At 32.8% G+C, this 25,814-nt stretch overlaps 1 protein-coding gene across 3 annotated transcripts; it reads left to right on the top strand.

Moving 5' to 3' along the window:
• Window positions 1-660: 660 nt before the first annotated feature.
• Window positions 661-25,362, top strand: LOC106062188 (SPRY domain-containing protein 3-like). Of its 3 annotated transcripts, XM_056044402.1 has the most exons (13): window positions 733-861; window positions 1,778-1,953; window positions 4,050-4,083; window positions 6,901-7,180; window positions 7,296-7,411; window positions 9,353-9,440; window positions 10,532-10,691; window positions 11,649-11,834; window positions 13,219-13,368; window positions 15,832-15,889; window positions 17,435-17,497; window positions 17,785-18,026; window positions 20,037-25,362. In XM_056044402.1, the coding sequence occupies exons 4-13, from the start codon at window positions 6,948-6,950 to the stop codon at window positions 20,169-20,171; spliced, it is 1,431 nt and encodes a 476-aa protein (XP_055900377.1). In that variant the 5' UTR covers window positions 733-861; window positions 1,778-1,953; window positions 4,050-4,083; window positions 6,901-6,947; the 3' UTR covers window positions 20,172-25,362. The 3 variants fall into 3 exon arrangements, with proteins under 3 accessions (XP_055900375.1, XP_055900377.1, XP_055900374.1); XM_056044400.1 differs by lacking the exons at window positions 733-861; window positions 4,050-4,083 and adding an exon at window positions 661-727; XM_056044399.1 differs by lacking the exon at window positions 4,050-4,083.
• Window positions 25,363-25,814: the final 452 nt, after the last annotated feature.

The following is a 25,814-nucleotide window of genomic DNA, read 5'->3' as shown; positions in this document are numbered from 1 at the left end:
AGCTGCATGCAGAAATGACACAAAGACTCTCCATCGTATCGTCCGAGATCTCAATGGACAAAGAGTGGACATGGAGCACCAGTAAAAGACAAGCAAGACAAAACTTTGATAACGAAAGAAGAACAGGATGCAAGATGGGTACAGATTTATAGGCTACAACAGAGGAGGTTACCATGGCTATTGCACCCCTAAGGAACAACAAAGCACCAGGGATAGACATGGTGTTAACAGAAATGCTAAAACACGGGGGACAGTGAATTGTTGACACAATGACTGATCTCTTAAATCTCTGTTGGCAAACTTCTAAAGTCCCTGAGGACTGGTTGTAAAGCTTCCTTTAAAAAAAAAAGGCAACTTGAAAGATTGCAACAATGAACAACTGGAGGGGTATTACCCTCTACTCTGTCCCGGGCAAAGTTTTCAGCATTGTTCTGTTGAGACAGCTTCAACAGTCTGTAGACGAGAGGCTCAGAGAAGAGCAAACATGGCTTCCGAAGATGCAGATAAGCCTGATTATTATTAGATTTGGATATAAAAAACAACAACAAACTAATAGACTTAGAATTAGTTTTAGAACTCAAGCATCTAGTTCTAAATTAAAATTAATTTCGGTTTGAAATTGCGTTCTTCTTTTTGCTAAATTTAGCAAAGAAAGATAACTACGTCTTTTATAAACGGAAGTTTATTTTTAGTTACATTTTCAGTTTTTAGAAATACTTTACAACAGGTAAAAAAAAAAATAAAAACAGAAAGATCCAGTTAGATCTAATGATGCTGTTTTCTTGATATTATTATTATAATTTATAGGATACAGTTACAGACGTTACTTCAAAAAAAGAATATCTTTATCGCAGTTACAGCGTTAGCTTGGTTTTCTACATTTTCTTAAACCGGTCGCAGTCTTCTAATTCGACAAACAGAAATGATAATCATAATCTCTGACTCTGTAGTCATTGTTATTCACTGTCAATAAAATAATAGTGACTAGTGTTCATCATAATCATAAATGATAATGCCAATAATGGATAATAAAAAATGATAATCTAGTCATTCTAGATCTAGACTATAATACTATACCTGTATACTTATACTCTAGTTACTAGTATTAAGTATAGATCTAGATCTAGTTTAGTAGTTAATAGTTAGTAACTAGAATTTTAGATATGATGATACTTGATAGTATATAGATTAATATAGAATCTAATATAGATGATCAATAGATCTAGATATAGTTATAGGTCTAATAATATATGATTATATCTAGATCTATAATATAGACTCTAGAAATAATTTAGAATATTTTTGAAATAGTCTTTACTAAATAATAAATAGTATTAGTATTATTGACTATAGTATAGATCTAGATCTAGTAATTAGATCTAGACCTAGATTCTATTTCAACTAGGTTACTAGAATAGATCTAGATCTACTATTCTATCTTTATCTATAACTAGATCTAGACTCTATATCAATCATGTCAAGTAGTAGTAGATAAATCTATATCTGAATTTCTGAATCTCAATCTGGACTATTGACTGTCTATAGATCTACTGACTATAGTTAACTATAGTAAATAGTATAATTTCTAAGAATCTTAGACTTAAATTTAGAGTCTAGATCTAAAGTATATTATATTATATTCTATATATACTATAGATTAGTACAGTATAGTTCTAGATCTAATTCTAAACTTACTCTTAGAATCTTAGAGTAGATCTAGATTGGATTTACATTATTATAATCTAGACTAAAATTCTAGATCTAAATTATCTTCTAGACTTTCAGACAGTGTGCACTGTGTCTTCTGTGTAGTGTTACTTTCCAACTGGATTCCAAGTTACAAATAAAACGATCCAGAACCAGGGCATCTCAGATTCATTGTGACTTAATTTAAAAGTAAACCCAGTTCTATATCTTGTTTAGATCTAGAGTATTCTAGAGTCTGGTATAAAAGTAAGTATTTAGATCTATTATACATATATATTATATATCCTACATACATAATTTTTATGATTATTATATTATAAATCATCTTCTAGGTATATAGTCTAAGGTAGATCTACATCTACTCAGTCTTCGGTATTATCTGTAGTGTATTATTATTAATAATTAGATAGATAATTAGATCTATAAGACTATAACAATCATAATTACAAATGTTTATTATATCTGGATAAAAATAGTTCTAGACAAGAGTCTGGAATCTATTCTAAGACTCTAGCTCTAGACACTAGACTCTAAAATTAAAAAATTTATGTAGAAGTCAAGACTTAGATTAGATTAGATTATTATAAAGACCTAGTACAGATTTATTATGATTTATATTAAAGTGACCAGGTGTCATGACTTATGTAGGACAGTCACGCATTTGATAAATGTTTGGACATGGTGGCCTTTGACCTGCATTTATTTTTTTTTTAAAGTCGATCAATACTTAAATTTCAAAATCTGATTTTGCTCCTTGTCTTTCATTTAATGACTTTTGAGTTACCACTTTCTGGCATCTCCTTCTTGATCGATATTTCAGGCATTATTAGTGTTACCACTTTCTGGCATCTCCTTCTTGATCGATATTTGCAGCTATTACATCTTCTCAGAAACTGATGTCAGCTCAACTCTCATCTTGTTGTCTCCCCTAGTTTTTCTCGCTTTCTATCTCTTGATTTATCAATTCTAGCTCACATGATTCCTTGGCTTGGCTTTCCCTTCTGTTCCAAGTCAGTGGCACAGTAAGAAATCTGAGAGACAAATTAAACATGGACGTTCAACAGAGATCTAGAGGCGGACTGGAGGAATCAACATCATTGACTAGTGTTTCACTTTCACTCCCCAAAATATCTGTAATAAATGTACTAGATCTATATAAGTAGAGTATATGTTCTATATTATCAATCTAGATCTTTAGACTAGTATTATAGTATAAATAGATATATAATAATATTTACTGTTTTTTAAGTAAAATTGCATAAATCAGCAGCTAGGAAGGACAACAGATAAATCTGTCTTTCTCCAAATCAAGAGTGTTTTAAATTCTGGTGGCCTTTTTTGATAGTTTTATTGAAAACTTTGTCGTTTTCCACTTGAAAATTGAAATAGTCTTTTCCGAGATATAAATGCGGTCAATGTGTTGAGTGCCACAACAGATCTGAAAGTGTAAACTTTCAAAACTTAGTTAGTGTTAGAAGTTGTTGACCAGAAATCAAACAAAGTACTGTTGAAATAATCTTGGATACAACAAGTTTCTAATAAAAGCTGTCTGCTCTTCTATTTCATTTTTATTTTTGGGTTATGATACCTGCGACAAGAGTGTTGGCAAGTTATTTGACCCATAGGGTGAGAAAGACTGACCATCACTAGTCTAGATGTATTTATAAACACAATAACAAGATCATTGGATCTATAGCTGTTATACATACTCCTGCCTATAACTACCATCTTTAGCATACTTGGCACACTAAACCATTTTAATTGAGAACATTACTAGATAATCTAGTGCATTTTCATTTGGAGTTCTTGGACACTAACTTCGATCTTGATATATATTATATTATCTGAATCTGTATAAAGAATATTTCTAATTAGTAATGTCTAGATATTATAGATATTCTAGTGCAGACTCTAAAACTAGAATCCAATTCTATTTCTATGCAACTTCATCACTCATTAAAGTAACCAAGAAATATCAAATTTGGTAAATAAGATTTAGACAAGTCATGTCATCTTCAAGTACAAAAACAAAATCTAATAAAACACTCAAAAAGACACAAACATATAGGCACATTCCTCAATCCATATGCTTGGACAAATTTGTACAAATACTCCTTCTTCCCTAGTGCTATTAGAGTATGGAATGGGTTGCCTGAGCAAGTCAGGAGAACCAGTGACTTAGCAGAATTTAAGTCATTGGTTAATATGCATGACTAAATGCATGACACGTAAGACTTAATCATCTTCTTTTTTGAAGTAACGTCTGTATTATATAAGATAAAATATGCCAGATCTTTAATCTTGAAAACATGTCATTGGATTTCAATAAACCCACTTTGCAGGTCTGGTTTCATAAGTTCATAGTCCACATTAAAGGTATGTTAAAATGTATCAATCTTTGACAATTGCACTCAAGTGTTTAAATCTTTCTAGCAATTCACTCTGAAGTAGGGGTGCACCGGATAGTCGCTCCGGCTTCTGACGAATATCTGGCGTTTTTTACTATCCGGTGCTATTCGGCTCCGGTCGGATATCACTACCGGATAGTAAACCGGATAGTAAAAAATACACCTATTTAATATGCATAAAGTGGACCTCGTTCCATTAATGTCTGTTGTAGAATGTATTAATGTTTATATTAAAACAAAATAATGTGCTTAAAAATAGAGCCATTATGAATATCCACCAAACATCGTTTATTATAAAGACAAGGCGTGTTAATAACTTAATATAAATAGAAATGAAACTTTACATCATAAATGCGCTTTACATACAGAGCAGCAATGGCTGGCACTTTTTTTTTCAATTTGTCTTGACCTTTGAGTAGGTTAGTTAACATGTTAAAATGCTACATTCCTTGACTACGTCATGCTGACCAGACGTCTGTCTAGCTGTGCGGGTATATCTCCAGAGGTACAGATGAACAACTCCCACCCCTTTTATTTGTTTAGTCCATCACATTGAGTTTTTTTTTATAGGTAGGCGACCACAAGTTAAATACGATGGACGTAGGTTTAATGTCAGCGTATTGACACTCTCTTGAGGTCACACCTTTCGAGGGAACTAAGTTTGTTTACTTAGTAGTTAATCTTTATTAGGGGGGGGGGGGGCTGGACTACAAGAGCCACACCTCTAAGGTAACTATGTATATTTCCAGATGAACAACTCCCTCCCCCTTTTATTTGTTTCGTTCATCACAATGAGTTCATTGATTGACAGGTGACCTGGACGTAAGCACTCTCTAGAGGTCACACGAGGGAACTATGTTTGTTTACTTAGTAATTAATCCTAATTGGGGGGGGGGGGCTGGACTGGACTTCAAGCCAAACATCTACACGGTTTTCTGGACAAAGAGTTTGCTTATTTGGAGAAAAATCTTAATCACGTGGTTGGGCTAGAAGCCACACCTTTTCAAGTGTGCCGAGTTTCTTGAACATAAATCTCAATTAGTAAGCTGGACTAAAGATCAAACGCATCTAAACGAGTGACCTTTAGCTACACAGAACACAAACCGCGAGATTATATAGCCCAGTAAGCCAGTAACTAATTATTTTGTAGAAGACACTACCAGGGCTATCTTTAAATGGAGAGCTAAACACCCCCTACTCTTTATTTTATTTCTTTGGTCCTTGACACCCAATTTATTGATAGACATTGACCATTTTTAAGCCAGAATGAAAAAACACAACGTGCTAACAAAGGATATTACACTGTCAATAAATATTATGGTTAAATAGTTTTTCTAACGTGTTAACTTGAATATTACTCCTGCAGTTAAGTGTCTTGATTTGATAACAATATTCTTAATAATTAGTGACAGTCAATTAACTCCTTGTTATTACTAATTTTCTTTTACTTAAGACGCGTACTTAGCCACTGTGTATCAGGCTAGGACGACTTTTACACACCAGACATCCATAGGCTTACTATGGTTACCTTTTGTAACAGTTACTGAAACCACGAATAAAATAATTAATAAGTATTAATTAAGGAAGATGTTTCTAACATGCGTTCTTTGCATTTAATGTTTCTTACGTACGTTCTTTGCACAATACAATAAAACAAAAATGTGCATGTTTGCGTGTGTGTATTTTTTTGCCTTGTATTAAAATCTTTAGAAAGAAAACTAATTTCATTGTTGAATTCTTTTGACTTACTAAATAACGGAAAACCTTACAGTACATTTTAAAATCGCATAAAATAAATTGAATAATAGTACCGCAGTTAGATCTAGCAAACAAAGAAACAATATGCTGGAGCGTAAAAAAACAACAACAACCCTTGACCTCTAACTAGTGGACGGGTATAATTTATCTATATGCTTGACTGACCATGCCAATGTGTTATCTTTTTTTGACTTACACCCAACTCTATTGCGTGCGTATGCTCAAGTAAAAAACAATGTTTGATGGTTAACACAAACAACTATACACACTACACTAGGACTACATGTGTAGGCTCACTAGGTATATCTGACCAGGTTGTTGGTCTGAAATTCATGAACACACACAACCAACCACTATACAAGGCAGATTGTACTTTACTTATGAGATTTACATTAGTAACTAGTTAAATATATACTAACATTATTTACATTGACCTTCCTACACACATCCTTTACAGTTGGTGGCATCGTACATACACACAGACACACTCATGCTATACAGATTTTTAGAAATACTGTTAAGTTTGAATAAATCAATCAGTAACAGAGTTTAAAACAATAAGGTATATAAAAGAAAAAAAACAAAACAACCAATATAGCTATGTTATTTAACAGTTTCGTAAAATGTTCAGCAATACAAGATATTTACAAGACACTTAGGTATCCGGCTCCGGCTCCGACCCCGGCTGAATATCAAATTTTACTATCCGGTCATATCCGGCCCCGGTCGGATATCAAAAAGTACTATCCGGTGCACCCCTACTCTGAAGTTTCCTCAAAGCTATCTTCCTTCTATGTGTGAAATGAAACAAAACATGTGTATAAATATTTATCCATAAAAAATTCAAGGGTCCTTTCACCATGCTTTTACTTATAAATGCACTATAATTTTTTTGTCAGTGTTTTTGCTGGTTATTTGTTCAAGAAATGTTTTCCAGTTACTTGTCAGGAAGTTGACTTAATAGTAATGAATGGCTTTTACAATTATTTATTATTATACATTTTTAATTTTATGTTTTTTTTAAAAGTCATTTCAGATCTCATAACTGATGACGCATGTTGAATTCAAGACAACATGGATGAGATTGTTAGAATTCGTGCAGTCTTACATCAGCAGCGAGACAGAGTGCCATTTGCCCCAATGCAACATTTCCAACAAGAGCTTGGCTTTGACCAGTTAATTAACAACAGGGGAAGAGGAAGAATTTATCGTTATCAAGGTCCTCATCCAGCTCGCGTCGTGGGGCAAGGTATTGCTCGTTATGAGCCAAAATTTCAACGAATTAAAATTGAAGATGATGTATTAAGGTAATGGCACTTTTTCTTCATGATGTTTTTTGTTATGCATAGAAAAAAATATATGATTCAAGTTTCTTGTTTACATCTAATATTTGTTGCAAAAATTGTGTTCTTTAAAAACTAGTTATAACAGTGAATCAGACGATTTGCCTGGTGTATACATTGCTGGACACAGTATTGATTATTACAGTAACTACTTTGAAATAGAAGTTTTGGATGTTGGGGAAACAAGTTCCATATGTAAGTATTTATTTGATATTTATGTGTCCACTGTATTGAAATGTATTTGTGAATATGTATTGTGTCCCACTGCTACAAATCGCCACTATAGTGTGTGTCTGTGTGTGTGTCTACACTTTGAGATATATAAAAACTCCAGTTTAAACCAATCTTGTTCTAGTATTGATCTTCACACTTCCATTGGGTTCTATATCTCATATTCAATAGAAGTAAGCAAAGGCAAGTTCCCCTTTCAGACCTTGCAATCCATAGGGCTGATGATGTAAAGGTCATCTGTTCCTATGGTCAATGGCTCATGAGGGTATCTTGTGGCCAGCACAATGACCAACTGCCTTTATTTTCCCCAACTAGTGTCAGGTACCCATTAGAGTTTGGTGGACTGAGGGTCATCCTTAAAATTCTGAAATTCAAAATCTGAGTGTTCACCAAGATTCGATTTTGAGCCCCCCTTGGTTCGGAGCTCAGTAAAAATTATTTTTTAAGTGTATTTTATTTTATAACATTTGTGACCACAAGTTACTTTGAAATGAGAGAATCCAACAGAATCACTGTCATTTAGAGTAAGCTGAGAAAGAATAAATGTACTTAGACAATCTATTTATGGTTATCACGAGGGAGTGCGATTCTGGTCAACAGGTGCACATGAATGGAAGTAGGAGAATGAATTTTGATTATGTGAAGTTAGAATGCAGAGAGGGAGAGAAGTTTTTGAGAAAGAAAGTTTTCTTTGTGCTAGAGCACATCTGAGATAGGTAGTCTTTGCAGTGTAGGACTATCTGAGATAGGTAGTCTTTGCAGTGTAGGACTATCTGAGATAGGTAGTCTTTGCAGTGTAGGACTATCTGAGATAGGTAGTCTTTGCAGTGTAGGACTATCTGAGATAGGTAGTCTTTGCAGTGTAGGACTATCTGAGATAGGTAGCTTGTGCAGTGTAGGACTATCTGAGATAGGTAGCTTGTGCAGTGTAGGACTATCTGAGATAGGTAGTCTGAATTGTGTAGTGTAGGACTATCTGAGATAGGTAGTCTTTGCAGTGTAGCCCAGTGTAGGACTATCTGAGATAGGTAGTCTGAATTGTGTAGTGTAGGACTATCTGAGATAGGTAATCTTTGCAGTGTAGGACTATCTGAGATAGGTAGTCTTTGCAGTGTAGCCCAGTGTAGGACTATCTGAGATAGGTAGTCTGAATTGTGTAGTGAAGGACTATCTGAGATAGGTAGCTTGTGCAGTGTAGCCCAGTGTAGGACTATCTGAGATAGGTAGTCTGAATTGTGTAGTGTAGGACTATCTGAGATAGGTAGTCTGAGTTTTGCAGTGTAGGACGATCTGAGATAGGTAGTCTGAGTTGTACAGTGTAGGACGATCTGAGATATGTAGTCTGAGTTGTGCAGTGTAGAACTATCTGAGATATGTAGTCTGTGCAGTGTAGGACTATCTAATTGACATTCTTGAATTTCATGTACATATGTTCAGTAGTTTAATAAATTGATTAACTATCTGATCAAGTTGAGTCTACTTGAAGAGTATGCTAGTGTTAATAGATGTTTCTGTGTACCTGTCGGGAAATAACTGGACTAGGGATTAGAATTACTTGCCAGCGATCCAACCCTTAGACACAATCTTCACAACCACTCAATGCATCTCCTTACATAGAGTTGGTTTATTACAATATGTACTTAATTTTTTAACTCCATTTTAAAATAGTCTTGAGCATTATAAAGTTTTAAAAGGGGAATTCTTGGGTAAAATAAAACATGTCAACCTTTTTTTTTTATTCCCATTATTTATTTCAAATGAAACTATGGTAGATGTTAATTGGATTGAGTCACAGATATAATGTATTTTCTCTATTACCATTAAGATTGTGTTTTTAATGTATGTAAGTAGTGCAAACGACTTTTGGTGTAATTTCATTTATTTTTCTCCTGATTTTTATTCTAGATATTGGCCTTGTTTCTGACGTTGCCTGTCTCAGTTCTCCTCCTGGAGTTGAAGCCAATTCTGTAGGCTATATGGCAGAGAATGGCAGGTAAATTCTTTTCAATTCTTTTCATGCAGTTTGTTTCACTTGGACATAGTTTACAAAGCAAAGTTAAAGCTCTATAAATAAAAATAACTGGAATATTACATGGCATGTATTGTTTGTTTGTTTGCCTATTTATTTACCTACTTTCCCTACCAGTTAGTTTTGACCAGAAGGAAGTGTATACAAACTACAAATTACTTTTTATTTCACTGAAACCTTAACTACCTCCTTTCCTTTTAGTTTTAAATCTTCTATGTTTCCAATTTTTTCCCCTAATTTTAGAGATGTGTGGCTAAGAGAGACTATTCATTATAGAAGGCTGTGAACACTGATCTGCAACATCACAACTTGTGGGCATTCTAGACCAATAGTTCATTGCCAAGTCACCGGTCAGGACAACGTGGCAATGAGCTGTTGGTCTAATCTGCCCACAGCTGTTGGTCTAATCTGCCCACAGCTGTTGGTCTAATCTGCCCACAGCTGTTGGTCTAATCTGCCCACAGCTGTTGGTCTAATCTGCCCACAGCTGTTGGTCTAATCTGCCCACAGCTGTTGGTCTAATCTGCCCACAGCTGTTGGTCTAATCTGCCCACAGGTTGTGAATCTGCAGTTCAGTGTTGAGGCCTTCTATAACGAATGGTCTTTGGCTAGGTGGCTTAAACTGTTTGGCTCAAGTTCAAAGCCTTACTCAAGCTGTATTTGCTGAGCGCCAAAAGGCAGCTTAGAAATCCTTTCAGATAACCCTCACTCACACTCACGTCTACAAAACAGAGAATACTATTCAGCTTGTTGTTTTTTTTCATAAAAGATTGCACTATAAAAGTAGTTTAGAAAATAATAAATTTTTAAACGTTTGAAAATAAATTTGAATCTATATGATCAGGCTTTCTGTCTACACCACATCACCCTTTGCAAACTTTGTAAAGTCATTAGATTACCTCCCCTTTCCCCTCTTTGTAATCCCTTTTATCCTCATTTGCTGTGAATAATTAATCAAAACAAACTCATTTTCCTATTCATCCCTCCTGTTATTAAAATATATTATGCAGTTAAGTTTTTAATGACATTTTAGAATTGTCTCTTTTTTGTTACAGGTTTTTTATTAATTATGGACGTGGCAATTCTGATACCAGCCAGTATGGCCCAGTATGTGGGATGGGAGACAGAATGGGTGTGGGTGTACGCCCTGTGGATGATCCTGCTGGGGGTGACAGGCACAGCTCTAGAATATTCTTTGCACGCAATGGACAAGAGGTCAGAATTTTAATGCATAAACATCTGTACTGTATTTAGCAACAGTTTTTTTTAAATAAAAAGTTTGTACATGTTATCCCTCCCACACCCAATCTTGTATTAAGTTGAAATTTAGCACAATTATTTCTTGTACCTGACAAAACAAGAAACAAGAATCAATAAAAAGAATTAACCAATTATTATTGGTAATTTTTTTTTTTAATCAAACAAGGGAAAGTAATTGTATTTGACAGATGTGATGGTATAAGTTAAATTAGTTCCTTTATGCTTTGTGTAGAGAATTCGGTCATTGCTTAAAAGTTTGAAACTAACAATGTATAACTATAAAACGTTCTATTTTCATAAGCACTTCACTGGCACATTAGGTAATGTACTGGCTTGAGGAGGATTGAGCCCTCAACTTCAAATTCAAGCCATACAACCTTTTTTTTTTTATAAACTGCATTGAAAAAGTGATCACAGTAACATTCTTTCTCTTCCCCTCCTTTCCCAACTGGTCCAGTGATAGGATCATAGTGCACTGAAAAAGATAAAAGCATGAAACGACGCTAAACAAAAACAATTGGTAAAAATGTTTCTCATCGCACAGATTTATTTTTTCTAGTCTAGCTCTACTACAAATTTAATTGAATGACTGATCCAAATTAATTGATACTTAATATAAATATATAAATATAATTATAAATAATATAATTACACTTAATAATGTTTTTTTTAAAGTATTTTTTATATTTTTCTATTTTTTTCTAATTTTGCTGGCTACTGACTCTTTGTTTGCATTTTGTGTAGTCAAAAAGCAAGCTGCATGTTCATGTAATGTTGAATTTCTTTAGCTATAATAAATCTTTAAATGATGCTTCCCTGCATGGCTAGTAGCAAAATTGTTTTTTTTTAAGTCCATATACTTTTGAGTCAACCTAATATTTAAAAGAAAACATTTTTCTTTTCCAATCGCAGATAAAGAGCTTTGAATTACCTCTAAAACCATATCAGCTTTTTCCTGCTGTCAGTATGCAATCAGAGGGGGAAGAAGTTATTCTCAGGCTAGATGCACAGTGGAATCCTGATGACGTGACACAAATGGTTGTAGACTGTGGAGAGGAGGACTGGGTTCGACTAGAAGATGTCAGACTTAATGGAACTGTAAGATGTTGATCAAGTCACTGGTTTTATTGAGTCATTGTTCTAAGTCTGAACAGGTTATTTTAGGATCACTATTTTCTGAAGCTATGGCTGCTGGGTGTTGTGTAGAGTACAACTTACTTATTTTATATTGATGAGGCCAGGTGCCCACTTTGAGCTAGAAGTAAACCCTGCAACTATCTATATTCTAAGATCTCTTTGAAAACCCCATTTTTTCCACCAGGATTTGAACTTAGAGACCTTCTTATCAATAGAAGTGTGCATAATTCTTTGATCATCTTGAAACACACAATATGAGCAGTACATGTCACACATGACTGCACATCAGGTCCAGTAAACTGGTTGAGTAGGTCTGAAAAAAAATAATAATCTGGACATCCAGCCAAGCGTTAAGAACTTGACCATTTGTGTAAATACACTGGACAACAGAAAAATTCAAAGAATATTCTGAGGGAAAGGTCAAGAATCATGTTAGTTTCTATATAAAGTTCTTTATAAAAGACTATAAAAGAAAGAGTGAAATATCATGTGTTGGCTATAAATCTCATTTGTTATAATTTCATTGTAGTTCACCGTTCATTTATTAGTTACTTTTAATCGCATTATATTGTCACACAAGACAAAGTATTAAACTTAGGCAATTAACTTAAGTGAGTTTTTTTTACAATCTTTTGCATTGTTTGATTTACATTCTATTGCTGAGTTTGATGGCATTAATCTTCAATCTACTTAATGTTGATATTGTGTCACTTAAGTGAATGACTAGAGGAATCTCAAAGTGTGTGTGTTGCATCAAGAGATGAAATTATATGAAATAATACAAATTTCAAGTCTGAAAGAAGCCACCCCAGTCCGCTTGCTTATCATTATCTCACTACTGTTCTTCTTTACAGTAAAGACATAGTCTCTCGAAATCATTTGTATGTGCTAATATCAACTAATTAACTTATTTTAAAGTCATTTCCATTTTGTAATCCCCACCAATTTAAGAAAAAGAAAAAAAACTTAATTAAAGAAAATTAATTTTTAAAACTGTATTATTCCCCATTTTCTGATTTTAGTTTTCTGTATTTACACTTATAGGGGTGGTTATTATACCTTGACTTCAGGGCTGGTTTTAATACCTGGACTTCTTGTCTGAAAGCTTTTCTTTATGTAGACAGTGATCACCTTTTTCTACATAAATGTACCAAGTTTCAAGTCAAAGTAAAAAAATATTGACAAAGCCAATGACCCTTAATAATAAATCAAAACTGTTGTAATGAATATCTTTACTAATTTTTTTATTCATGTGATGCATATTTTTGTTTTGAAATATATTTTTATTAAAATTTTTGGTTTCCAAAAAAAAAAATTTTATAATTTTCAATTTATTCACTCGTAGACATTGGAATATACTGGACGAGGGAGGACAATACGTGATGTAGGTCTTGCTCAGGCCAAATACCCACTGAACACAACAAACCACTATTTTGAATTTGAGATTGTTGACCCTGGGGACAAATGTTATGTGGCAATAGGACTTGCCAAACAGGTCAGTTACTTTCCATACAGTTGTATGTACAGTTGACTCTTGATAGCTTGACACTTAATAATCCAAATCATTCAGTAATCTGATGTGGCGCTGAAGTAAATTCATATAATTAATATATACTGTAGTACATTTATTTTTAGAAGGTAGGTAAGTTTAAATTAAGGTTTAGTACAGTATGTCAATGCTGAAATCTAATGTTTTGTATTTTTTAGATCAATACATATTTAGTGGCTCCTGTAAGGGGAAAAGCAGCTATTAGGTTTGTGGAAAATGTCCGTCTGTTACACTCAGATCTCAAAATCTAGAAGATAAATGAAAAATATTATTTCACCATGCGATGCAGCTTGCAAAGTTTAGGTGCAACGGCTACTTTTGGTTTTCTAAAAGCAAACCACTTAATTTATAAAATTAATTATGCAAGCGATTTTTTCATAAAAATACACCAATTCTAAAATAATACATAAATGTAAGGGAGATAATGTTACATTATGTTAACAAAGAAAGACTATTTTTTGTGTATTTTCAGTATCACCAAGTCAAATACATTTATAAAATGTTCACAACAAATATAAATATTAGTTAACTGTGTTTTTTCTAGTCAACTAGCTGCTAAAATTAAAAGAAAACATTTATGTTTGTTTATAAACGCTAAGAATGCACTTTGTATGTAAATATCACGCATTTTTTTAAATGGACTTTTATGCAGCGAATTTCATACAGTAGTGTGACAGCCGCTGCAAAACTTATTACTAACCTAGTTTCCTCAAAATTTTTAAATAATCAGATTTTATCAATTTTTTCTTTAATGCCCCCATCAGAATAAGAGCCGCTTATTTTTGTGCGTTTTTTCTATTGGTTGGTCTGTCTGTCACATTTATAAAAAAAAACAACACTTAAAGCTATTGAAAATCTGATTTAACCTTTCGAAAACATTGCAATAGTTTTAAGTATCTATAATAGATTGTTCCAGATGTTTTTGTGAAAAGCAAATCAATGTTAATTTGCTCTTCTAACTTATATATTACATTTAAATTCTGTGCTTAAACGTTGCAAAAACACATGATCAATATAATATTTTGTTCCGGTTTTTTAAAGTAAATAGCATATAAATGCTAAATGAAATCTCTAAACTGACTTATATTTCATAAACTATAGTTTAATTATCGATATCAAATTGTTCCTTATTTTCATCTTAAAATAAATTTATGTCAAAAGACTTTTTTTTTCAAAAATATTGACAATAGGTTGTTCAGGATTTTAAAATAAGAAAGTAATTTACGAGAAACGATTATTTTACATTTAATTTTTTGTTTTTAATCGGTTAAGAATGTTCCAGATTTTATTTTGAAATAGAAATCGATCTTCTTTACTTTAATTTTCTTACAAATCGTCGCCAAAATTGTTCCGAATTTTATATGAAAAATCTACTAACGCCATTAACTGTTTGAAATTCCTCTTCTAATAAATGAAACAAATAATCTTCTTCTCATTTTCCGAAATCAGTGTTTCCGGATTTTTATGAAAAACATTCTAATTTATGTAAAATCGCACTGCTGTCTTACATTACATTTAATTTTCTAGCTAAAATGTTGTAAAATCTAATTATCGTTAATATTATGTTCATACCCTGCTCGCTGCCATCCCCAGTCGTCCATCGGGAGGTTTGGACAAGGAAGTAAGTTATCTTTAACTTTGAAGGAACATCCGAAACATTTTTTACAATGGCAAATGAATCTTTGAAACATTATTACTTTTGACAATCAATTGCGAATAGGGGGATCCGACTCCGACGGGGTCTGCCTCAGAGTTTGTGTGATAACACAAACTCTCTTTGTAATCTTGTTATTTTTCGTTTCTTGTTCTTGATATATACGGTTAAATTCTTTGAAGAACAGCTAACTTTTGGTAATCTGTCATTTTCTGTAATCTGACATAACTCCCGTCCTGTTACTGTCAGACTATTAAGATTAAACTGTACTGTTAATGGCTAGACCCCTAGTTTTTTAAATAAAAGTGTTGATCTTATGTATGTAAACTAGAGTACATTAATGTAACAGGTAAGCGTGTAAGTTTTGGCAAAAAGAATGCTTGTTTTTCTATTTACTCTTTATGTTTATGTATTATCGTTATCTAGAAAGTAAATTTTGTAAATATAAGTAAATTCTTTCATATGGCTTGAAGCTGATGGATTCTAAGATAGCTGGGGATTGTTGACAAGAACTAATTAGTCAATTCATTAAGATTTTTTAATGGCTTCAATTCTAAAGTAAATATTTTAAAGTAAAAGATTATAAAGGCCTACTATAATATTATTTATCCTAAAATATTCTTACACTAAAACATTTGTTCAAATCATTGTCTCCCTTTGCTGCTGTATTACAATAATGAACTAAAACGTGATTGAAGCATGAATTTAGCACTACAACTAAAACTCTTGTTACTTTCTGTTCACCTTGTGTTTAGAATTATCCAATGAGAAGACATCCTGGCTGGAACAATGGATCTATAGCCTATCATGCAGGTGAGTGCTAATAGTGTTTAATAACAATAATGTTACACTTTAAATTAAAAAAAAATGTCAGTAAAATTATAATGCCTAAGCATCTGTGGAGGGCTATATATCATTGATATAGAGAGCTTTGTATCACAAAATTTATGGTGAGTTTGTGAAACTGGTCCAGATTTTTTAAATTATTTATTTAAAAAAAACAACAACTAATAATAATTTTAAAATGTATCAGAATTTCACAAAAAAAAAAAAAAAATGCCCTGTGATGTCTGTAGAAGCATCAAAACAACTTAAGCTTGAGCACAACTGATGAACAGGAAAGAACTTGCTGAGCTTCAACTTACCATTTACACAACATAATTTTAGCACACTTACAGGGGAGTTACCTTAAAGATTCATGGGGAGTTCTCTTTAAGGTTGCTAATAGAAATATATTAGTTGGTTTGCCTTAAAAAGAGTTGCTATGATGGGGGCTAATGTTTTAGAAATAGCAGATAAATTATATATTTTTAAAATCTCATACCACATATTATCAATTGTTAACTTTGAGACTAGTGGCAAGTGTTAATCCTCTATTTTTTACATCCATATGGCAAACTTTTTTTTTCAAATGAAACCTAATTTAAAAATGAAACTTTTTGATTTATTTTATTAGTTTTATTTAGGCCTTTGCCTTGCAAATGTAGGTAGATTAGAACCCCCTCTCCCAAATTATTTGGTACCTAAACCTTCTCAAAGTTTAATCAATTTACTGAGGGTGTAGTCAGAGGTGCAGACAAAAAGATTATGATGGCCTTCATATTGCCCTCCCCATTTTAAGAATTTAAAACTCACATTGTAAATGAAATAATTGCTTGATAATGATTTGTATTCTTATGTTGGTTTAGTCACAGTATAGCTAAATAGTCCTAAAACAGTTCAAGCCATGATTGGTATATTCACCTTTAGCTAAACAGTTCAAGCCTTCATTAGCAGGCTTTTCTTTTTCTCCTGAAAGATCTGCAGTCAATGTTCATGAATTCCTTTATTTGTCCATGCTCTTGCCAGTCTATTCCTTGTTTTGGTTCTCTCTTTATTTTCTGTCTGTGGCAGACCTTGCAGAGTTATCTGCCCAATGTTCTCACTTGCTGAGGTAGATGTTCAAAGTTCTGGTGCAGGGAAGTGTGGAATCCATCTTGATTGTCCATTACTTGTTTTATCTCACTTCATCAAAGTTACTTGCTCTTGACCTGTATTTCATCCTACACTCTAGACACAGGACCACAGAGGCTATCTTCAGAGTTTTCTAACAGGAAGCTCTAAGTTCACAAGTCTTTGATTTAACAGAATTCATGAATGATTGTGACCTTTTTTTTAGCTGCAGACTTACTAAATCTTGAAGCTTTATTTCCATAATTCCTAAGAAGATGTATACTTTATCCCAGCACAGACACAACTAGCATTGGAGTAAATGCAGAATTCTATTTTTTTTAAATACTAAAGTTAGGATATATATATTTTTTTAAAGTATTTACTTTTTTATTTTGAGTCTTAATCATTGTGTGTGTGTGTCTGTAGATGATGGTAAATTATTTCATGGTTCTGGTCTTGGAGTTCATTTTGGTCCTAAATGTTCTATGGGTGAGTTCAGAGACTTATTTTATTCAACTTGCATCTGTATTTTATGAGCTTTTTTATCATATAGTGCACAATTTTAGCATTTAGCTTTTGTTGTTTTAGGTTTTGTAAAATGTCTTCTGCTTTATTATTTTTCCCTATACTGTTAAGCTATTTTATATAATGCTTACATATTTCATCATTTTAACATTTGGTTATTCCGTTGAACATAGTAATATTTTTGTAATATACATTTTTTCTGATATGCTTTTAGTTTAAAGAATTTTTCTCTGTAACTCTCACATCTCTAGGTGACACTATGGGTTGTGGCATCTACTTCCCTCCTGACTATGACCATGACGCTGAGTCACAGATTAATGAGGAGGATGAGGAGGAGGATAGTGTGGGACAAAATGAGGATGACTGTGATGATGATGAGGAAGGCGATGGTCAGCTGGAAGACCTACTTGGACTGGGAGACTCTGATGAAGATGATCCATTCTTCAGGCCACCCAAGAAAAGACAACAGAAAGGAAAGGGAGCCAAAGTTACTGTAAGGAATTCTTCTTTAAACATTTCATCCAAAAGGGAGATATCTTATTGAAAGAATTTGCTCAATTAGCAAAAACAAAGGGGGGGGGGGAATAAAAACAAATTTTAAACACTCTTATGCATCATTGCCATTGTAATGAAACAATGGTTGTAGTTAAGGATATAGTGAGTCCTCACTTAATGACGGGTCTGTTTAATGATGACTTAAAGTTACGACATGCTTACCTAAATAACTAATAACCATCCTGTTTAATTCTGATATTTTAAAATTTTGCATGGTGTATAAAGTAGTGGCAGCACAGTGGTGTGCTGAGACAGCTCCTCTTGGCAACACGATAGCTCTTTCTCTCGCTGTATGTATGCACAAGAACTTTGTTAGAAGGAAAGTCTTAGCCATTGCTAACTAGTTGCTTGCTCAATCAACCATGTCAACAAAAAGTGAAGGAAGTGAAGAGTACTGTCACATATAAGGCTGGCATCACCAGGGATGACAAGGGCATGATTCATAAAATGGAGAAACTGCTGGTGATTTTGGGAAAAATACTAAATGTAATTTCAAGTGTATACAGTACTGTATCCATAAAAAAAGTTACTACATTCTCTAGTATTACAAAATAATTAATACCCTAATACCTAGCCCAAATTTAGGGTCACGCTTAATGATGAAGCATGCTTAACCACAGATTTTCTGGTCCTTCACCCCCATCGTTAAGCTGGGACTAATTATATTTAGCAAACTATTATCTAGAATCAAAATAGTTATGTGTAGGACAGAAACTGGGAATGTTTTAAGGTAAAGACTTGCCAAGATTGGCTGCTGACACCATTGGCAACCAATTTTTTAAATGTTTTTGTGTTTAAAAAGGTCAATATTAAAATCAGTTTCCTAAAAACAAGACATTTATAAGAATTCACCTGTAAATTTAACATAAAAAATTGATGTTAAAAGTATTAAAACCAAAGTCTTAAATTTTGTGAAATGTCGAGGATGGCTGAATTTTTAATGAAATCATGTAGTTAATCTCAACTTTGGACACAGTGAATTTTGTTATGTAAATAAAAAAAAGCTTTAATAAAATGTTCATCAGACTTGCAAGTTGTATTTAGAGCTAAGACTGTTGAAAATGTTAACATATTCACAACTGTTGTGCTATTAGGTTTAAGGCAGAAAAGATACATTGAAGGTTCTTTAACTTGTCAATAAAGGGTGCCAACAATCGTCACTACAATGACATTGAGTGTTTGACAGATCTAAAGAAGCTACATCCTCACTCTAAGTGTTTAAAACATTTCCAGCCATCAGTTTATGAGCTCACTAAATCGTCAGTTAAATACATAGGAAAACATGGTTTCATTTTTTGGCTACTTTTGGGTTTGTATGAAATGGAAGCAGCAAAAGCAACTTGGTTTCTGTTGAGAATGATGCCTGGGAAATCTTGTTCGTAGTTTTCTTGAGGCTGTATCTAACAGAACAAGTTACTCAAACAACCAAGTGCCATTGTCTCTACAATTGTTTGGACACATTTCCATCTATGGAGATACTGTACTGATCTTTTTAATGAGATATTTTACTTGCCAATAATAATGACAAACTGTTGTGTCAAGCTTGAATTGAGCAAATTGAATCTAATAAAGAAGTGATGAAGAAGTGGAAAGGGACTACAAATATGAGACTTAATTTTTTGTTTTAACTATAATGAAATGATTATACTTAGTTATATTAATTAAGTGCTTTTATTAAAGACTTTGAAAATCCTTCCCAAGGGCCTTCACTTACTTGAAGCTGGTCTATTGTAAAAAAAATTAGCATAGCATATTATTTGTTTGTGTATGATTTGTGCAAATTTAGTTGACAACAAATAAGAAATGTTAACTAATAAACATAAATATATATTTTTTTTTTATTTTGTAGATATCTACTGCATAGTTAACAAATTAAAAGAAAAAAGATTTTTAAAAAATATTTTTTTTACTAATTCTTATAACTATTTCAAATATTTCTTCTGACCAGGTTTTTTTCACAAGAAATGGCAAAGTTGTAGGCCATAGAGAAGTGATTGTACCCAAAGGTGGTTTCTACCCAACTATAGGCATGCTGAGTTGTAATGAGAAGGTCAGAGTGGATTTACACCCACTGACCGGTTAGCCTTCCCTGACTGTGAATTTGTCATTTTTATTGTCCATCCCAGTGCTAGACATAAGAGACTGCTGATTAATCTCATCTGCTGGTGGCAGAGACATATTCTAAAAACTTCTGCTTCCTGTCAATGTTTGAAGTCCTGCTGGATGTTTGCCTACACATCATGACATCACAGTTCAAGTTTCACCATCTTCACTGTCAATAAAAGCAGTATTGTTGTTGTCCTGATTGTTCTGGAGAACTGGGAAGAATGAAAGAAACACCATATCAAGTCTTATGTTAAACAGTCTAGTGTATTTATTAAAGTCTGTAGAGTCTAGTACTAGTATCCCATACTTGTTACTTTTTTTTTTTTTTTTATCCTCTCTAAATCTGTTTTGTGTTGTCACACAGACTTTGTCCAGTACCATCTTCTTTCTCTGATTTCATTCACTGCTTGAGAGTCTTGCAATGTCCAGTTGCTGTCAAGCTCGCTTCTCTTTGAAAGTGTGGTGAATGTAAAAGTGACACATACTATCAACCTACTTCACCAACCTGTCACCAGCCCTGAGACTGAAAACCTGGGAATTGGGGGGGGGGGGGGGGTAGGGGCAAAGTAATTGTCTAAAATGTTTAAATTTATGTCCGTGTTGTAATGATTCGAATTTCCTCCTGGACTGCCCCACTTCAGCAGTTGTGTGTCTCTAGAATGGTTAAGCAGAACAGATAACTGGACAATGCATGCTGACTTCTTGCCCTAGACAAAACATAGAACTTTTCTTTTTATTGTTTAACTTTTAACCTTTTTTGAATTAGCCATGTGCGCATTTTTAAGTACGAAATTTGTCTGCTGAATGATAGATATGATCCGGCCATCTTATTTTTAAAATGTCTTTATAATCTATTTGTTCTATTACTCTGTATTATATTTTTACTCACATTGTGATAGCGTAACGACTGTATATCACTTAGTTTGCTTTGATTGATTTATTTTTAAATCCTGTATGTGATGAAGACTGTTTCTTTCATCTAACATATTTTAATAACTTGTTTTGTGAGTTTGGCATTCAAACTGACCATTCAGAGTGCTTGTCTAAATTCTGTTTTTAAACTAGTTATATCCAATAACTCCTCAAATATTTAACTTTTTCATGTATTTTAAACTGACCATATGGAATGTTTGTCTTAGGAAAGTTTTGAAATTGAACTTACAGAATGCTTGTCCAAAGTTTTGTTTGTTTTTAGAATGAACTATTGTGTTAAAATGTTCAGTTTGGTTGTTTCCGGGGCTGGTTAATCTCCCCTTTGCTCCATGGGAAGTGATATACATGTTGTATATAATATGCGTCAGAATTGAATTTATTATGTCTACATTAGGCTGTACATACATTTATCTTTGGAAAAAAAAGTGTGTGACTTCTACCCTGGCTTGACCGCTGGTCAAAGGTCAAAATTATGTCAACTCTGATGGTCTTTCATTATATTTATTCAATGTTTGAAATGGTTAGGATTTATTGTTCATTGTACTGTACATAAACAAAAAAATGAAGAGTTTTTTTTTTTTTTCTTCTTCTTCAATGTTGTGTACATAGAGAAACTTAAAAGGACCTGATGAACTGTGAGAGCATGACGGTCAAAAAGAATTGACATGTTGGGTGGAGGGGGGGGGTCTAGTTTTTTATCCTGAGATATGAGTTGGAAAATGGGGGGGGGGGTGTCTACATCATCTTGTTGAATCATTCTAAAGATTATATATCTCATTCAGTAAGTGTACTTACTAACACTTTAGTGCTGCTATTGATGTCTTCTGCCACTGTGTGGGTTAAAGTGCAAAGATGAACAGTTTAAAAAATATTACTATTCGTGTGAGTTCAATTCTGTTTAGGCCTGATAGTTTAAAGAAGTGCTACATTTACAAATTTTAAAACCAAGATCTCATTCTCTTGAAAAACCCAGATGTTCCATACGATTATAGATTATTGGTTGAGAGCAAAATCTTGCTAAGTGAATTTAAAAAGACTTCAAACTGGACTAATGCTGTTATTGTTTTCTGCGTTTTTCCTAAATGTCTGACACTTGGCCTTATATTTGTTTGTAAATGTACCCATCATCCTGAAATTTGAACTCAATGTTTTAAATAAAAAGAAACAAAATTTACAATAAAATTTATTTTTTATTCAAAACTTCTTCATTGATTTAATCATTGGACCATTAAATAATCTCCCTTGATTGTGACTATGGCCACAATTTGAAATAAAATCATGACTGACCAGACTTAGTAAACTGCTATTCCTTGGCTATCTCCCCATGCACAGTTGAGTGAATGGAGTCAAAAAAGTGTAATCTATCACCATTTAGCAGTAAAAATGGCAGCACTCATTTAAGTTTTTGTTTTCTATTTTGATGCTTGGAATGTCTTACTAAATGACATTGATCTTAGACATCTACGAATGTGTCTACCATCACTTCTGTCCTTTACTCATGTTTCTATTTCATTTTAATCTAGGAGTTAAAAAATACAACACACAAAAATAACTTTTTTTTTATCTGTCTTAATTTTTCATTATTTTTTATTTTTTTAATATCAGATTTGTTTTGTTTCATATATCAGTTTTAATCAAAGTTGTGATTTGAAAAGATTTTCTTTACTTCCATGAGTTTCCACTCATTGAATATTCTGTGAATTAACAAAAAAAAATTAGTGCTTTTTTATAAATTGTTTCACAACTGGGATGTTTTTTATTATTATTTTTTCCTATTTTCATAGTTGCAGCTCACACACATACACATTTTTATTTTGTATTAAGTTCATTGTGACAGAACTTCTGGTTCATTGTGACAGAACTTCTGGATTGTTTGTTTAGTTGGTTGTTAATTTTTTTTTTACACTTTTTTTTCCAAGGCTGAATTAAAAAGTTTTTAATATTAATTTGAGGGAACTTGAGACTTTCATACTTTTAAAATTTCAATGGCTTTTTTTCTATTTCTTTACTCACACTCCCCTGCTTGTACTTTAACCCTAGAACACCTGAGAAAGGCCTGTATGAGATCACTTTTTTTTTGTGGACTTTTATTTTGTCCAGAAGATCACACATCTCCTGTTTGACTATCACACATCTCCTGTTTGACTATCACACATCTCCTGTTTGACTATCACACATCTCCTGTTTTAACTATCACACATCTCATGTTTGACTATCACACATATCATGAAATGACTGGGAAATTAGAGCGAAAAAAAGGTAGCTTCTCATTGAGATGGCCACTATATGAATGTATTTGAACTTTATATAGTTAGGATTCCTGATTGGTTTCCCCTGCTATTATTTCTGCTCCATCATTCTCTAAAATCTACACCAGAGATAACTCTTGCAAATTATAAAGTCTTCTAGAGAGTTGTTTTCCCATGCAATTTAGTCAAAGCAGACCATATCTAATATACAAAGCACAATGTAAGGAGTATGTATGTATGTATGCATGTACCGTATAGAAATCAAAACCATTTGACGAATCTTGATCAAACTTGGCAGGATTGTTCCTTAGACCAGAGCAGAGACGTAGCATAGGTTTAATATCCCTCCCAAAACCAAGGGGCCCTAAAAATAGCTAAATACCTAAATTTATCCCTATTAAAATATTCCAGAACAAAACCCATTTTCACGTATCTAAATCCAATCAACTAGATTAGTAATAGGCAAACTAAGGTCCGCAGGCCGCGGGTCATATCCAGCTAGTCATTTATAGTTTTCATTAAGTATGATCACTAGACTATCAAGTTCTTTAGAGAAAATCTTTGTTGTATAGACTTCACCAAACTAATAGATTGACTTCTTGTTTCCTCATGACCCTGTATTATGTCTTTTAATTTCCTTCATCAATGTCTGCTTTCACTTCAATGGGAGTCACTTCTTTTTCCTTTTTATTGAATCAGAAAAATATTCAGCACAAAATACGTAAGAAAAAGAAATGAACGATAATAAAACAATGAAATTATTTTAACATTGAAAAAAAGTTTGAAATATTTCTTTTATTTTGATCTTGTAACTTGGTGTGTGCATGAAGGGGAAAGAATGGAGGATAAAAATAGACTAGGAGAGATTGTGAAGGTTGATTACTGAATCATAAACCTTCTTTTAATTATCTTAGATACATTGTCTAAAGTAGGAGTCAATGGGTTTTATAAATCTTCCACTCAGAAGTCCAAATGAATGAATCAAAGATTTTTAGTGTCAAATTTGTATCACTTTTTTTTTTCTTGTTACAAATCATAATGAGTAACCTGACATCTGAACTCTTTGAGAGTTAGCTACTAGTTAATGTTTCATAGGAAAAAAACAACTGTTCTGATGGTAATACAAAATGGAACATCCAATAATATCATTGTGGTAGGCTGAATAAAGCTTTTGATATTAATTTGAGGAAACTTAAGACTTTCATACTTTAAACATTTCTATTTCCTTGAATCATCCTCCCCCACTTCTTCTTTAACCCTAGCACCCCTGACAAAAAATGTATACATACTATTACATAGCCACTTTAATCCCCTGACTGTTTATTTCTCAATATTTCAATCACCACTTCAGAAGGGATTGTCTTTTTTTTTTTTTTTGTCTAGTTGGCTTTTTTTTTTCTCCTTGTGGTTTGTTTTAATAACAAAATTTATATTTATGTCACTTTTAACTTTTTATTCATATGTTTGTGTGATTTTTATTCAACAGTAAATCAGAAATTATCAATTACAATTTAGACAGTTGAAAAAAAAATACTTATTTGAATTTTGTTTTCCATTTTTGCATATTTCAAAACCTTTTTTTTTATTGGATGGAAATTTCATTGTTTAGATTTGGTATGTGAACCCAAATAAAAACTTTGCTCAAACTGGCTCCAGAATGTGTAGTGCAAGAAGCTCTGCTATGCGAATAGGTGTAGATACATTCATGGAAAACAAACTAAATTTCTTCTTCACAACAAATGTGTAAAGAATCATTTATTAATATAGTAAACAATTTTACAGATTCCAAATAGATTGGTAGATTGACAGATTAAAAACTATAATGTAAGTATAATGTAAATAATGAGAGAGAGAGAGTGAGAGATAAGGTCTCCCTGAATATCAAACATTTGGATGACAGATTTGTATTTGACCAACTATACTGTCAGTGCCTGTAGTTTGTCACTGAGATACACTATCAGGATATGTGTGCACACTGTAACACTTCAATGGATGTCAGTTATATATAAGGTAGACATTTTTATGTGTGTGATTCCAAACATTGCTTGGCACAAACATTTTATATTTATGCAAATAAACTAATAATTTTTTTTTAGCTTTAACGAAGCAATTTGTAACTAATTAAATGAATGCTAATGTTCAAGAGAGACAACATGGTTCTATTAACCCAAGGATGTTATTTATTTATTATCTCCCATTAAAAAAGAAATTTTTGCCTTTAGAATTTGGATTTGTTCAGTGTTATTTGTGTGTGTGTTGCTATTATTATATTTTATTGTTGGTTTGTGTTTTGACACATTGACAATTGGAAAAGTCAAAATAAATGAAAAAAAAAAAAAGAAATATCAAACATTTTAAGAAATTCGGAGTGTACATTTTACACATAGTATGTCACAAGTTGTTCATTGCAAAACAAATGATTTTCAATACGGTACATA

Source organism: Biomphalaria glabrata, chromosome 10, assembly GCF_947242115.1.
Source record: "Biomphalaria glabrata chromosome 10, xgBioGlab47.1, whole genome shotgun sequence".
Taxonomy (NCBI): domain Eukaryota; kingdom Metazoa; phylum Mollusca; class Gastropoda; family Planorbidae; genus Biomphalaria; species Biomphalaria glabrata.
The sequence above is the reverse complement of the archived record's forward strand: the minus strand, read 5'-3'. Positions and strand labels throughout refer to the sequence as shown.

Bases quoted from the DNA above. Each gene is read 5' to 3' on its own strand.
- LOC106062188 (XM_056044400.1), top strand. From the start codon at position 6,948: ATGGATGAGATTGTTAGAATTCGTGCAGTCTTACATCAGCAGCGAGAC. The intron at 7,412-9,352 runs GTAAGTATTTAT...TTTTTATTCTAG, and splicing joins TGGGGAAACAAGTTCCATAT to ATATTGGCCTTGTTTCTGAC. The intron at 13,369-15,831 runs GTCAGTTACTTT...CCTTGTGTTTAG, and splicing joins CAATAGGACTTGCCAAACAG to AATTATCCAATGAGAAGACA.